This window comes from Salvelinus fontinalis, chromosome 39 (genome assembly GCF_029448725.1).
Source record: "Salvelinus fontinalis isolate EN_2023a chromosome 39, ASM2944872v1, whole genome shotgun sequence".
In the NCBI taxonomy this organism is placed as follows: Eukaryota; Metazoa; Chordata; class Actinopteri; order Salmoniformes; family Salmonidae; genus Salvelinus; species Salvelinus fontinalis.
The window spans coordinates 5,255,078-5,267,302 of NC_074703.1; the positions used below are offsets into that span (position 1 = coordinate 5,255,078).

Consider the following 12,225-nt stretch of genomic DNA (forward strand, 5'->3'; position numbering starts at 1 on the left):
CTGTGACTGGAGGAGCAGGGAGAAAGAGGCGCCTGAGAAACATGTTGAGAGTAGGATGGATAGGCAGAGAGGTGAGAGGCCTCGGGAGGGGGAAAAGCTAAAGGAAAGAAATACTTTGATGTGGGTTAAATAAATATTATTTCAGATATCAGAAATTGGATTATAGAAGTTATTGGTAAATCCAGGCACATCATTGAAGGGGGAGTTCAGAGATGCAGCCATGGAATTACAGAGTACGATTAAAGATTACACATGATTCAGACAAAAGGAAATCCATTAATATTATTAATCACTAAGACAAAGTATGTTATTATATCACTTTCTGCAAAGGGGTTGTGAGCGGGAAAACTATTTGATTAATATCCCTCCTCTATTCGCGCTTCAATATCCGGCAAAGTTGAACGGTGACGGTCATTTCCACCTCCGACAGTTTCCGTGTGGCCACAATTAAGACACCCGCTGTAAACAAACTTTCAGTAACGGTTTAATTCCAGAAGAAGTACATTTAAACAAAAAGATATGCATATCAAAACAGGTGAGTTGTGGGTACTGGTAGCTATTAGTACATTACTTTGTGACTTTCTACTTTGCCAACGTTAGCAAAACGTTCTGAAATGAACACTCCCGGAGCCGGGGTGTTATGAAACTTATCTAACGTAATGTTAGCTAGCTAGCCAGGAAATTGTTTATTGTTCCAATGCATACTTGGAAGACGAACGGTAGATTGTATGGCCTTATTATAGTACCTCCTGCTTAGTTATAAGTTACTGTTTTAAATAAATTACGTTTCAGGTTAGCTGACGTTGGCTACTGTTAACGGTACATACACGTTGCTTTTCTGTTTCTTAGCAGACTAGCTAGCTAGTTAGCAAGTGGTTGGTTGGCAAGGCAGTTCGATAAGATTATAACGTTAGTTACATAGCTATTTGCTCATATGACATAACTTGCATAAAATGGTTAACTAGCTAGTTACAAGTAATTTAAGTGTCATTATAAAATTTGCCACTCGATTTTTTTTCCTGGATTCAGCATAATCGGTAGCTAGCTAGGCCAACCGTGGCGTGCATTCGAACTCTGCGTGGCTATGTGGCTAGCTAACGTTAGTTAGCCAGTTAACCCCAAGCCCCAACAAAACCTAACACAAGTTAAGATGGGTACTTTGATAGTTAGCTAGTTCATAATTTCACCAATAAACCTTAACATAAATGCGTATTTTAAATTGTTCCCATTATTTTGATTTTTTTTTAATTATTAGGGGATTTTAATGATCTTCCTTTGCCTTATATATAACTTTAGGTACGTGGGAGGCCAACACAGTGTGCGAGTCTGACACCCTGTGTGATCCTGCTGGCCTTGTGTCCTCCACCAACCCAGAGGCGCACATTGGCAACCGCCGCCTATCACCTGGGTCTGGCAACTGTGGTGGAGGAGGTGGAGGCTGCCCAACTGGGGTTGACCAGCAGCCCTGCCAAGCTTCACCTCAGGCCCACGAGGGCAACCTGAATGGACCCGCCCATGTACATGCCTTCACCTACCGTAGAGACAGAGATCGCAGAGGCCAGCACAAAGGCCGTGGCCCTCGCAGAGAGGGGCCCAGGGGGGCAGGGCGTGTAGCAGATAGGCCCCCGAAGCAGAGCCAGAAGGATAGGTGGGTGGAGGACAGCCTGTCTCTACTAAAGCACCCACCTGCTTTTCCAGTGCAGGACAGCCCTGCCAAGCTGCAGCCAACCATCAGCTATGCCTCGAAGGTGAAGTCGGGGGCTGTGGGTGGAGTGCTGGAGGAGGAGGGCCGCCCAGCCATCGGTGTCCTGCTGCAGAACCAGTGGGGACTTAGTTTCATCAGTGAGGTCCTCCAAGCCACAGAGGGGTCAGTTCCCTGCCCTGCCCCCGTAGCACCACCTCAGCTCACATTTGGAGGTGAAACCGCCAACCCAACACAAGAGAGGCATCACACAGTCCAGGCCAGTGGTGAAATCCTAGTTCCTGTCACTACCTCAATCTCCATTGACCAGTACAGAGAGGAGGAAGCAAAGATCAATGGGAAGCTGCTTCTCACCTGTCGCCATCTAAAGGAGGCTCTGCGCTATCACACAATAGGTAAGGGCTGATGTGGTTGAGACCTCAATAATACATGAATTTATTATAAATGTTATTTTTCTGTTGCATCTGTCATAAAATTGTGGTTGATGTTATATGCATCCTAACTATACCTTGTTCATTTTTAGAATGGAATGTCACCTGCAACAAACAGAAAGAAGGTGAGATGTTCATCAGGAAGGTCCATTATTAGAATTTGGACCGGATTCTCCATGCTGGGCATTAGTCTCTGAAGCAGGGCTCATAATTTAAAGGATGTTTTCAGACTTCTAAAGTAGTGTAATTGCAAGAGAAAATCACATCCCACGACATCAGTGGTGTAAATTCAGTTTAGCTATATGCCTCCACCCCAAATTAATAGAAAATATGGTCACACAATGAAACCAGGAAATTAAACGGTGCTCATCTTTCCATTCAATTGTGGTGTATAGCTGGATTTACACAACGACTGTCGTGGAACATGGTTTCATCTTGACATTACTTTCGAGGTTGGGGGAAAAAACAGACAAACGTTACTTCAAATTAAATTGTCTCTTTTAATGGTTTGATTTGTTAAATGTTGATATTTTATTATCCCACCATAATAAGTAAAAACACCCAATAATACAAGACGGTTTAAACACAGATGGAACGATGAGACTGATATATAAATGTGAAGGATCCGCTTGGACTACTGACTCATTTGTTCCAATTTGAAACAACGGGCTGTGGTCTCTTGGTTTAGTTATAATAATCTTTGGTTTAAACGCGTAGAAGAATAAGTGCAATGTGTGCAGTGAAGAACAATCTCCTGTGGTTTCTCTGTCTTTGAGGGCACAGTCATTGAATTTCAGGTTGTCCCTCAATTCCATGGTATTTCTTTTATCACTATCAACTGATTCCCCGTTGCTCTTCGGGGGGGGGGGGGGGGGGTTGTTCATATTTTTTAAATCAATTGCCATCTCCATTTTTCTTAGTTTATTTTTGAAGGAAGTTGTCTGAGCATCACTAGATGAATTTGGATGTTTCTCTGTCAAGACCTTCAGTGGAGGCTTGATATGATTTTAAGGAATCTCACCAGTGGAGTGTCGTCCGCATATTTAAAGAATCCATGGGCTGGGCCAGAGGCTTAGCATTTGTTGCTGTATAGTGTACACAGTATCGGCGATTGTACGCAACCTTACAGGGCTCCCTTAACCTTTCTAGATGAAGAGATGGCAGGGTTAAATCTCACCTGACTACGGTTTACAGGGAATCTGATAATCCACTGAAGTTCACCAGCTTCTCAATAAGTAGATGGTGTTGAAAGCAAGAACACAATTTTCACTAGGCTATTTGCATGCTCTAAGTGTTTGTGGTTATTCAACATGACCAGTAGGCAAATTGCTTTGGTTCTAGGAGAGATCCTACAAGTGACATCGTTTAAACTTGCTGCATCTCGTCTGCAAAAACATTTGTATCATGCACCCTAATGGTTCTAAAGAAGGAAGGATACAACTTGAGATTTTTATTTTTTATTTTTTATCTAGTGGGTTTCCCTTTTTCAGAAGTTCTTGCTGCAGCCCTAAAGGGCTAGATTGTATGAGAGGTTTGACAATGCTGTCTTATTTTCTGTTTCAGATCCCAATAAGGTAGTTTGGTATAAGAACTCCCTGGACCAGCCAGCCTAGTGACGCATGGACCTGTCTGCCACAACACTCCCCCACACACACACACACACACACACACACACACACACACACACACACACACACACACACACGCACTCAGGTCGATGTCTTTACACAAAGCCACACTGAGACACTTTGGACTAACTCCTTGATGAGATCCACAACTAGGGACTTTTCTAACGCCTTCAAAGGCCTGCCTTAATGAATTGGACCTGGAGTTCCTATCAGCTCAATGATTTGTTTTAATGTCGTGTTGAGCTGGTCTTTTTAACAATCTTAAGAGCTGTCATTTTATTGTGAGGAACTGCAGTTTTATCAGACATTTTCTGTTTTGTCCTCTGTTGTGAGGGATCCGTCAAGCACTTTCTAATCTGTTGTGACCAATCCTTGGTACGCCTACCCTACCAGGTGTTTATTTTTTTCACAAATTTGAAAATGTTATACCTGCTTCATTTCACCGTATTTTACACGGGACAGATGTGTGATCATGTCTCCAGTTTACAGGGGTGCAGACAGCACAATAAGAACGCACCCTTCCCCTGTCTGATCCTAATGCTGTTTTTTTTGTACCCTGATTGGGTGAATGTTACTCATGAATCCATATGATTACTCATGATCACACTAGCTCAGTTTTTATGATTTGAAATTTTAAATATATATAAAAAAAAATACACTGGAGGATAAGTGAACAGTATTGCATAATAAAATTGAATGAACTTGACATGCCCCATGGTCTTACTGGTAATGCTCATACTTCATTGTTTATCATTTTCACATACGATACATAAAACCCACAGCAGTATTCGCTTTGTTAATAAGGACAAGTTTAAAATGTATTTACCTTTTTTTTTCTTTTAAGTAAACTGAGGGCTTGACTATCCTTGTCGCCGAAGTTCAGCACGATTGAAATGTAAAGGCTATTTCCAGTTTAGCCGACATGCAGTGTTTACTGTGAATGCAGTGCTGCTAACGCAAGAGCATTGCCTTTCAATTTCTATGGCGCTGAACACCTGCAATACGGACTGAATAAAGCCCAAAAATAATTGATTGTGATCCTTGGACGACTTGATTGGATAAATGCTCAGGAGGGGGGAAATCTGTTGCGTCTTGAGTTCCAAACTTGCCTAACTTTCTGCCTGAACAGATTTAAATATGTGGGGAAAAGGCATAGTGCCCTCACCTCTGCTGGTGCAATGCATTGATTAGGGACCAGAAGATCACAGGTTCTAATCTTGCTGATCCCCATCCTCGAAAAAGGTAAATTTCAGCTTTCAGTGTAAAGCAAATTGTATTTAACGCTAAGCCAATATTGCCACCTGTCAATGATTTTAGAAGGGATGATTTAAATGGTTTGATAATCCAGATCTGTTTAGTTGTAAAGAAATCTAGCTACATTACAACGCATCACTGACTATCTCCAGAGGTGGTCAGGAAGATCTGATTACAATCACTTTTAAATGTATACATTTATCAAAAAATATGGGCGCAATCAGAATGTTGACAAGATCAGGACACGTTAACACCAAGTATAAACGTGGCTATATTGTGGACTAGTGGCTGGATTAAATCCGTATCGCGGAAGATCTGCGTTATATTGACATTTAAAGGCATAGTTGGCGGAGACTTCATTCACGGTAAACGTGCATATGTTGGCTGAATCAGAAATTACTTATTTTAATGCGGATCTTCTGCGATACGGATTGAATCCAGCGCTAGAGAAAGCCAAAAAATATCAAAAGATAAAAGTGTTTTCTTCAAATGCGGGAACATTGCCTTTACATTTCAATCGCGCTATAGCGCAGGCTTTCTGCAGTCCGGATTTAATCTAAACCTAAAATACTAATGTGTGTGGCTAAAAACTGTTGTGTTGAGAGGTTCAGAACAATAGAAGTGAGGCATAGAATATTTCTACATTCTTTCCCTCCATCATGACACAACGCATACAATCCAGGTAAAGGGAAGGTGGGTGCAAGTTAGAGCCTGTTGGGTAGTGAGCTGTCAATCTCTCCAGGTCACCTCCACTTCATCTGTTCTGTACCTGCCAACAACAATGTTTCTCTTGTCACTGGATGGACAGCACAATATGGTAAACCTTTAATCAAAAATATCCAGTTAACATCTCAATACACTTTTGTAAAATAGACAAGAACTTCCTGTAACAGTTTAGCTAAAAAATGTATGTAAAGGGAATCACTGTACAATAGAATGAAAGGAAATCATTGTACTGTACAATATAAATATGATAAATCACTGTACTGTATAATAGAATATAAGGAAAGGGATTCACTGTATAATATAATGAAAGGGAATAATTTGAGTTGCAGGTATAGTGGAATTACCTTTGAGTGATCCATGAGTCTGACAGCTCAGTCGTCTGACCGGACCGGAACATCTCCCAGCCAGCCTGTGCAATCATTGCTCCGTTATCGATACAAAAGCTGTGACACAACGAAACAGAATATCACATTTTAATAACGGAAGGATGTACAAAGTTAAAGTACATTATGAAATTAGCATCAACATAAGCCATTTTACTTGTATTAGTTCATAAATAATAAAGGTAAGCATTGAATGTCTTAGTTACACTTGTCAGATCCCTTGTATTGAAAACATAGTATGTAGAACCTTACCTCTCATCTGTAGCGAAGAGCTTTGCACCTCTCTCCTTGCACATGACTCCCATCATCTCCTGCAGACGCAGATTACCTACAGAGCAAAACCCTCATCAGCATTCCTGAAGGGTTGTGTTTGAGTTGTGCCCATCTATAATCAGTGGTCAGACAGATTTACATGATATTACATCTTATGTGTTTTAATGAATTACATTAGAAAGCCCACAACCCCCACAATGAAGTACAGTTGACTTACAGCCAACTCCTCCAACGATGAGCACTTCCTGGGAGCTGCAGTGAGCCATGGCCCTCTCTGTGATCTCCACCAGCATGGAAAACAGGGTCTCCTACAGGACACACAAGTAGTGAACGGATCATTACACAGTGGTGTGCTCTGCCACCTCTCAGACAGTGAATGATGCCACCATGTAGCTGCCATCATTTTGAAGGGGAAGGGTGTTGCCGTGCCGATGCAGGAAACAGGCTGACAATGCACTGGGGCAGTTTATTGCTTTTGTTCTGACCTGTAGGGAGAAGCACAGGTCTTCTGCTGTACACTGATTACATTTCAACATCTTCCCAGCTGCTTCCTGAAAGAAAAGGGACAAATATGAACACATCAAACATGCACCCCTTATTATAACCACAGTCCATCTAACTATCACAAAAACCCTGTCTGGCTCTGCATCTTACCTCGATATAGGATAAAATCCCAGAGAATGACACGTCCATCCCCTTCACTGTGTATGGAAGCTCCACATACTGTGTACCCCTGACAAAACAAACAGGAAATCAATGGTGTAAATATATACATATGAAAATATCAACTGGCCGACAGCAATTCCAAAGAAAACACATGTACTCACTTCTTGGCCATCTGCTCAATGTTGTATCCAGGGCTGGGATCATTGGAAATCTGAGCACAAACCATTTTGATTCATGAGAATGGTAAAACAATTTATACAAGGTATAGTCCGAGTCCACAATAAATCTTAAAGAGAAAAAAATGATGTTGCTATCTCGCTTTAAAAACAAGATGCATGAAAAGAGGAGCAAATTGAAAATGATATTCAGCAACTCTTGTAAGACGATGGAAGTGGACTACATGTTTCAGCATGTAGCCTTTATAGGAGCATTACTTAATCAGGTTTGTTTCAGTTTAGTCCCCCGAAGAGCCATGCAGAACTCACCTTTATCACCCTGGCAAACCTGTCCAGGCAGTTGCCCACTGCAATGTCGATTGTCTCACCAAATATCCTGTAGCGCCGCTCAGAGTATGCAATCACCTTCATGAGGAAACATTGCATTAGAGCACAACTAAACCTCAGTTGAGACAGGTATGAGTGCTAACTAAGGGGAAACCCTAAGAACTCTCAAGTTGTGCAGGGCATCCCAAGTCTGTCTTAGTAAGTATGTATGGGTGACTGACCTGTGTGTTACCCCCACTGACATATAGCACAGTGGGGTTATTGGCTTGCGTGATGAGGCGGCCCATCTCAATGTGGCCAATACAGTGGTTGACACCCAGGAGAGGCTTCCCCCACAGCTGGGCCACTGTGCGCGCCACCAGAGCCACCGTCACCAAGGGGGCACCCATCCCTGGTCCTGGGGTAAATAATATTGTGTTGGTGAAAACTGAATGGTACTACAGGTCAGAAAAGGCCATTTCAGCTTTATAGGAATCAGTGACATAGGAGTTCCTGACCCTTTGTGTATGCCACGCAATCAACGTCAGCAGGCTTCAGCCCTGCCTCCTCCAGCGCCTCCTTCAGAACTGTTAGGATGACACTGCGGTGATGTCTGGCTGTCTCACTAGGCAGGAACCCTGGGATGGAGAGTTATTCTGTTACTGCAACTACACACATGAGCATTAGGACAAACGCAATCGTTTAGTTGTCATTTGAGTCTACTTTGAATTCAACCAACTTGCCTTGACCAGGGGGTGTAATGTAGGTGCGTCTGGGGTTTGAGAGTACTTCCCCATCCCTCACAATGCCCACACCAATCTTGTTGGCACTGCCCTCAAATCCAATCACTACAGTCATGACAGCTAGAGAGGTTGAGGGAGATGGAGAATTATATTGTTATGAATAAAATAAAAACTTGTGCACATTGAAAGAATGTCGTAAATGTCATAGCTAGTGGTCTTGTGTGCATCTGAAAAAAATATGTTCAGAGTGCGATGACATAGCTACAAATAGCAGAAACAGTTGCATACATCAGTTCATACAAGAATAAACAGTGCCATGTCAACGACTCAAAAGTACAAATGTTCTTTTATTAATTCTTTAAAAGCAATACGAAAAGTTGAACATAAGCACTAGAATATAGATATCAAAACAGTGTCATGTTTGGTTAAAACTATTAGGAGCATCATTAGTTAGCTAACACTCGGGTTGCACACCAGGTGGCGATCTAGATCTACCATCAATTATTCATTTCACATGCCAAAAACGAAGGCACATTAAGAGCCAATTTAACGTGTTTTAAATGAAAAACATTATCATTTCAGTAGAGAATGCAAAAAGTGTAATACCAACCTTTCAGTTGCTGAGTATTTCGGGTTTCAGACAGTACTCTAGGCAGTGAGGACCCATAACAAGAGGTCGTTTGATGATTTCCTTACATAATTGTATCTTTCAAGGTATTGTATTAACCAAAACAAATTGGAAGCTAATTATAGACATTTAATGTTTGACGTAAACAAATACATAACATGCATAAAGAGCTGATACCTGGTGCGTTCACGGATTCCGAGGAAAATCACATCAGGCATAATATAGGGCAGCCTAACAGCAAATGCGTGTCTGTGTGACAATGTTCCTCAAAACCCACTGCTTTGTTTTGGAGGAGTGACTGCGCGAGTGTGACACGGTTGAATCCTTTGTTGTGAAAAAGCAAAGTAAGAATACTTTGGGTTCTCTCTAGTTCAATTCTTAATTTGCAAAGAAGTAGCAGTAGCAGCATTAGTTGCATTCAATTTCTGCCAGTTGCTCGTGCACATTTCCCCCATTTATTCAGACTCGATCTTCATTCGACATGGATTGAGCCATAGGCCGCACATAAAGTTATGTATATGTCCTAGCTAACTAGCTTATTATCAAAGATTCGCCTGTTTTTGCAGTAGTTACAGAATTGTTAAATGGATATGTAATGCAGTAATGTAAACATCTTTATCACATATCTGGCGTACAAGCTAGTAGCTATTGTGGCAGTAGCTGATGAGCTAAGCATCGCTATAGTATTTGCTAAATTGGCTGCTATAAATAAAGCTAATGACTAGATCATATGTTTTTCTTTTTTCCCAGCGGCGGCGCGTGTGTACTTGTGTGTGCGTGTTGTGTGTCTTCGGGGCGTGTGTGGGATAAGAACGAGTGCAAGAATGTCGAAAAGATCGAAGAAAAATGAGCAGGAGGCTGGAGATGGTGACCATGACAACGGCACAGGTGAGACATCTAGTCAATTGATGTTAACTGTTTTTTGCGATATGTATCTTACACTTACAGTATGTCTGAAGCAGAGCAGAAAACAAATGGAAAGAACATACTGTTACATCAGTCTCACTACCCCTCCTGTTTTCTCTGTTACCTTACAGCTTCCGCTGCCAAGAAAGGAAAGAAGGTCAAGGAACCAGAGGCCCCCATTCTGTACAGTGACCCTCCTGATAAGATGAACAGCAAAGATGGTCGTGCTGCTAACATGAAGATCACCTCCTGGAATGTGGATGGGCTCAGAGCTTGGGTCAAGAAGAAGGGCCTTGATGTGAGTTTGGGAACCACAGAGTCCAAAGCTGCATTACGACTTGGCATTGAGCTATAAATCCAATTGTATTAGTCACATGCGCCGAATACCACAAGTGTAGACCTTACAGTGAAATGCTTACTGACAAGTCCCTTGCCAACAATGCAGTTTTAAAAATATGAATAAGAATTGTAAATAAAAATAACAAGTAGTTAAAGAGCAGCAGTAAAATAACAATAGCGAAACTATATACAGAGGTACTGGTACAGAGTCAATGTGCAGAGGCACCGGGTTAGTTGAGCTATAGTGCATAGAATTGTTAACTACACATGTGAAATAAGTCCACACACTACAGTTATACAATGCATGAGATTTAAACATTGAGCCGTATGAACGTCTGTTTAATACTATTGTCTGGTTCATTCATCTGCACAGTGGCTGTACCTTTTAAACACTGATACATGGCAGTGCAATGTGAAGGAGCTGACTGGTTATTTTCCCTCTCTCTTGCCCAGTGGGTGCGTGACGAGGCCCCGGATGTGCTGTGCCTACAGGAGACGAAGTGCGCTGAGAAGTCCCTTCCTGATGAAATCACCTCCATGCCCGAGTTCCCCCACAAGTACTGGGCTGGCTCCGATGAGAAGGAGGGCTATAGCGGGGTAGCTATGCTGTGCAAGACTGAGCCCCTCAAAGTTACCTATGGCATTGGTGAGTGAATGGCTGATCCTGGTTACTCTAGTTGGCTGTGAATGTCTTAACTTTACTCATTCAGACTGTTCTCTCCAGGTGTCCTAGTTAACCTGCCTATCCCCAATCTGTCTGCAGGTAAAGAGGAGCATGATAAGGAGGGCCGTGTTATCACTGCTGAGTTCCCCACCTTCTTCCTGGTCACCGCCTACGTGCCCAACTCTGGCCGAGGCCTGGTGCGCCTGGACTATCGCAAGACCTGGGATGTGGAGTTCAAGGCCTACCTGAGCGACCTGGACAAGCGCAAGCCCCTGGTGCTGTGTGGGGATCTGAACGTGGCCCATGAGGAGATCGACCTGAAGAACTCCAAAGGCAACAAAAAAAACGCAGGCTTCACAGCAGAGGAGCGTGAGGGCTTCAATCAGCTGCTGGCTGCAGGCTTCACCGACAGCTTCCGCGAGCTGTACCCCGAGCAGGCCAACGCGTACACCTTCTGGACCTACATGATGAACTCTCGGTCTAAGAACGTAGGCTGGCGTCTGGACTACTTTGTGTTGTCCTCTGCTCTACTGCCAGGCCTTTGTGATAGCAAGATCCGCAACCAAGCTATGGGCAGTGACCACTGCCCCATCACTCTACACATGGTTGTGTAGATCAGTCTGGCCAAAGTGCTGGATCAATTGTTTCCCAGTTCAATAGTTTTGGCAGTGTGGCCATGCATTGTTTTCTCATGTTAAATGTGACCTAGGTGGCGGACCTCAGATGAAGTCATGGCATTCCTAACTACTGAAACTAATCTGTATGCCGGTGTGCACACTCAACATGAGTGAAACATCAGAACCTACTGAAACTGGGATTCTCAAAGGAGTTTACTTTCACCTCAAATCTTAAATAGTATAAACTAGTCACAATTGTCCTGTCACCCATTTGAAGTGACTATTCAACACTGTCCTTTACTTTCCCACCCACACAATGCACTCCTAAGTGGCATCTGGTAACAAACTGCATAATCCCTGCAAGTCCTCTGAGGCACTGTGTTCTTTAAACATGTGAAACTGATGTTGGTGCTAAATAACTGCTAGTCTGTCATTGAAACATTGCTCCTTTGAAGGGAATGTGAGTCCTATTTTGTTCATTAATATTATATATAATGGTAATGAAGTCATTACCATTGAGTGAATATTGATAAATTAAATCATGGTACAGATTTAGCATGCAAACATTCAGACCCAGATTGATGGCCAGTATTAAGATTGTCAAATACTTCAACCTCTGCAAAGCTGATATGAGACAGTGGTATCTCACCCCTTACTGCCAATGTCCGGAGCAAAGTTTCTAAGACATGCCTGTTTTGTAAAAAAAAAAATCCCAAACCATAGCTTGAGTTTATAGATGGTAAATGTACCCATGCATCTAATAAAGTTTAGTTTTAAGTATGC

At 42.4% G+C, this 12,225-nt stretch overlaps 3 protein-coding genes across 3 annotated transcripts; 2 read left to right on the forward strand and 1 right to left on the reverse strand.

Moving 5' to 3' along the window:
• The first annotated feature begins 396 nt into the window (after positions 1–396).
• si:ch211-214j24.10 (uncharacterized protein LOC558894 homolog) lies at positions 397–4,467 on the forward strand. The gene is made up of 4 exons (XM_055905419.1): positions 397–535; positions 1,297–2,097; positions 2,226–2,258; positions 3,697–4,467. Exons 1-4 carry the CDS (start codon positions 520–522, stop codon positions 3,744–3,746), a joined length of 900 nt encoding a protein of 299 aa, XP_055761394.1. The 5' UTR covers positions 397–519; the 3' UTR covers positions 3,747–4,467.
• Positions 4,468–4,481: 14 nt separating this feature from the next.
• osgep (O-sialoglycoprotein endopeptidase) lies at positions 4,482–9,077 on the reverse strand. Its single transcript, XM_055905417.1, has 12 exons — positions 8,899–9,077; positions 8,289–8,408; positions 8,064–8,183; positions 7,788–7,963; positions 7,549–7,644; positions 7,225–7,274; positions 7,052–7,130; positions 6,883–6,948; positions 6,615–6,705; positions 6,377–6,452; positions 6,086–6,184; positions 4,482–5,784 (listed from the first exon to the last, which is right to left on the reverse strand). Exons 2-12 carry the CDS (start codon positions 8,401–8,403, stop codon positions 5,745–5,747), a joined length of 1,008 nt encoding a protein of 335 aa, XP_055761392.1. The 5' UTR covers positions 8,404–8,408; positions 8,899–9,077; the 3' UTR covers positions 4,482–5,744.
• A 78-nt stretch (positions 9,078–9,155) lies between these two features.
• On the forward strand, positions 9,156–12,224 carry apex1 (APEX nuclease (multifunctional DNA repair enzyme) 1). The gene is made up of 5 exons (XM_055905418.1): positions 9,156–9,260; positions 9,667–9,804; positions 9,954–10,120; positions 10,615–10,807; positions 10,925–12,224. The coding sequence occupies exons 2-5, from the start codon at positions 9,741–9,743 to the stop codon at positions 11,437–11,439; spliced, it is 939 nt and encodes a 312-aa protein (XP_055761393.1). The 5' UTR covers positions 9,156–9,260; positions 9,667–9,740; the 3' UTR covers positions 11,440–12,224.
• Position 12,225: the final 1 nt, after the last annotated feature.

Coding starts and splice junctions, on each gene's coding strand:
- si:ch211-214j24.10 (XM_055905419.1), top strand. Junction 2,098..2,225: donor TCTGCGCTATCACACAATAG/GTAAGGGCTGAT, acceptor GTTCATTTTTAG/AATGGAATGTCACCTGCAAC. Junction 2,259..3,696: donor CTGCAACAAACAGAAAGAAG/GTGAGATGTTCA, acceptor TTTCTGTTTCAG/ATCCCAATAAGGTAGTTTGG.
- osgep (XM_055905417.1), bottom strand. CDS start 8,403: ATGACTGTAGTGATTGGATTTGAGGGCAGTGCCAACAAGATTGGTGTG. Junction 8,184..8,288: donor CATTACACCCCCTGGTCAAG/GCAAGTTGGTTG, acceptor TCTCCATCCCAG/GGTTCCTGCCTAGTGAGACA. Junction 6,453..6,614: donor CATCGTTGGAGGAGTTGGCT/GTAAGTCAACTG, acceptor TTTGCTCTGTAG/GTAATCTGCGTCTGCAGGAG.
- apex1 (XM_055905418.1), top strand. CDS start 9,741: ATGTCGAAAAGATCGAAGAAAAATGAGCAGGAGGCTGGAGATGGTGAC. Junction 9,805..9,953: donor TGACCATGACAACGGCACAG/GTGAGACATCTA, acceptor GTTACCTTACAG/CTTCCGCTGCCAAGAAAGGA. Junction 10,121..10,614: donor TCAAGAAGAAGGGCCTTGAT/GTGAGTTTGGGA, acceptor TCTCTTGCCCAG/TGGGTGCGTGACGAGGCCCC.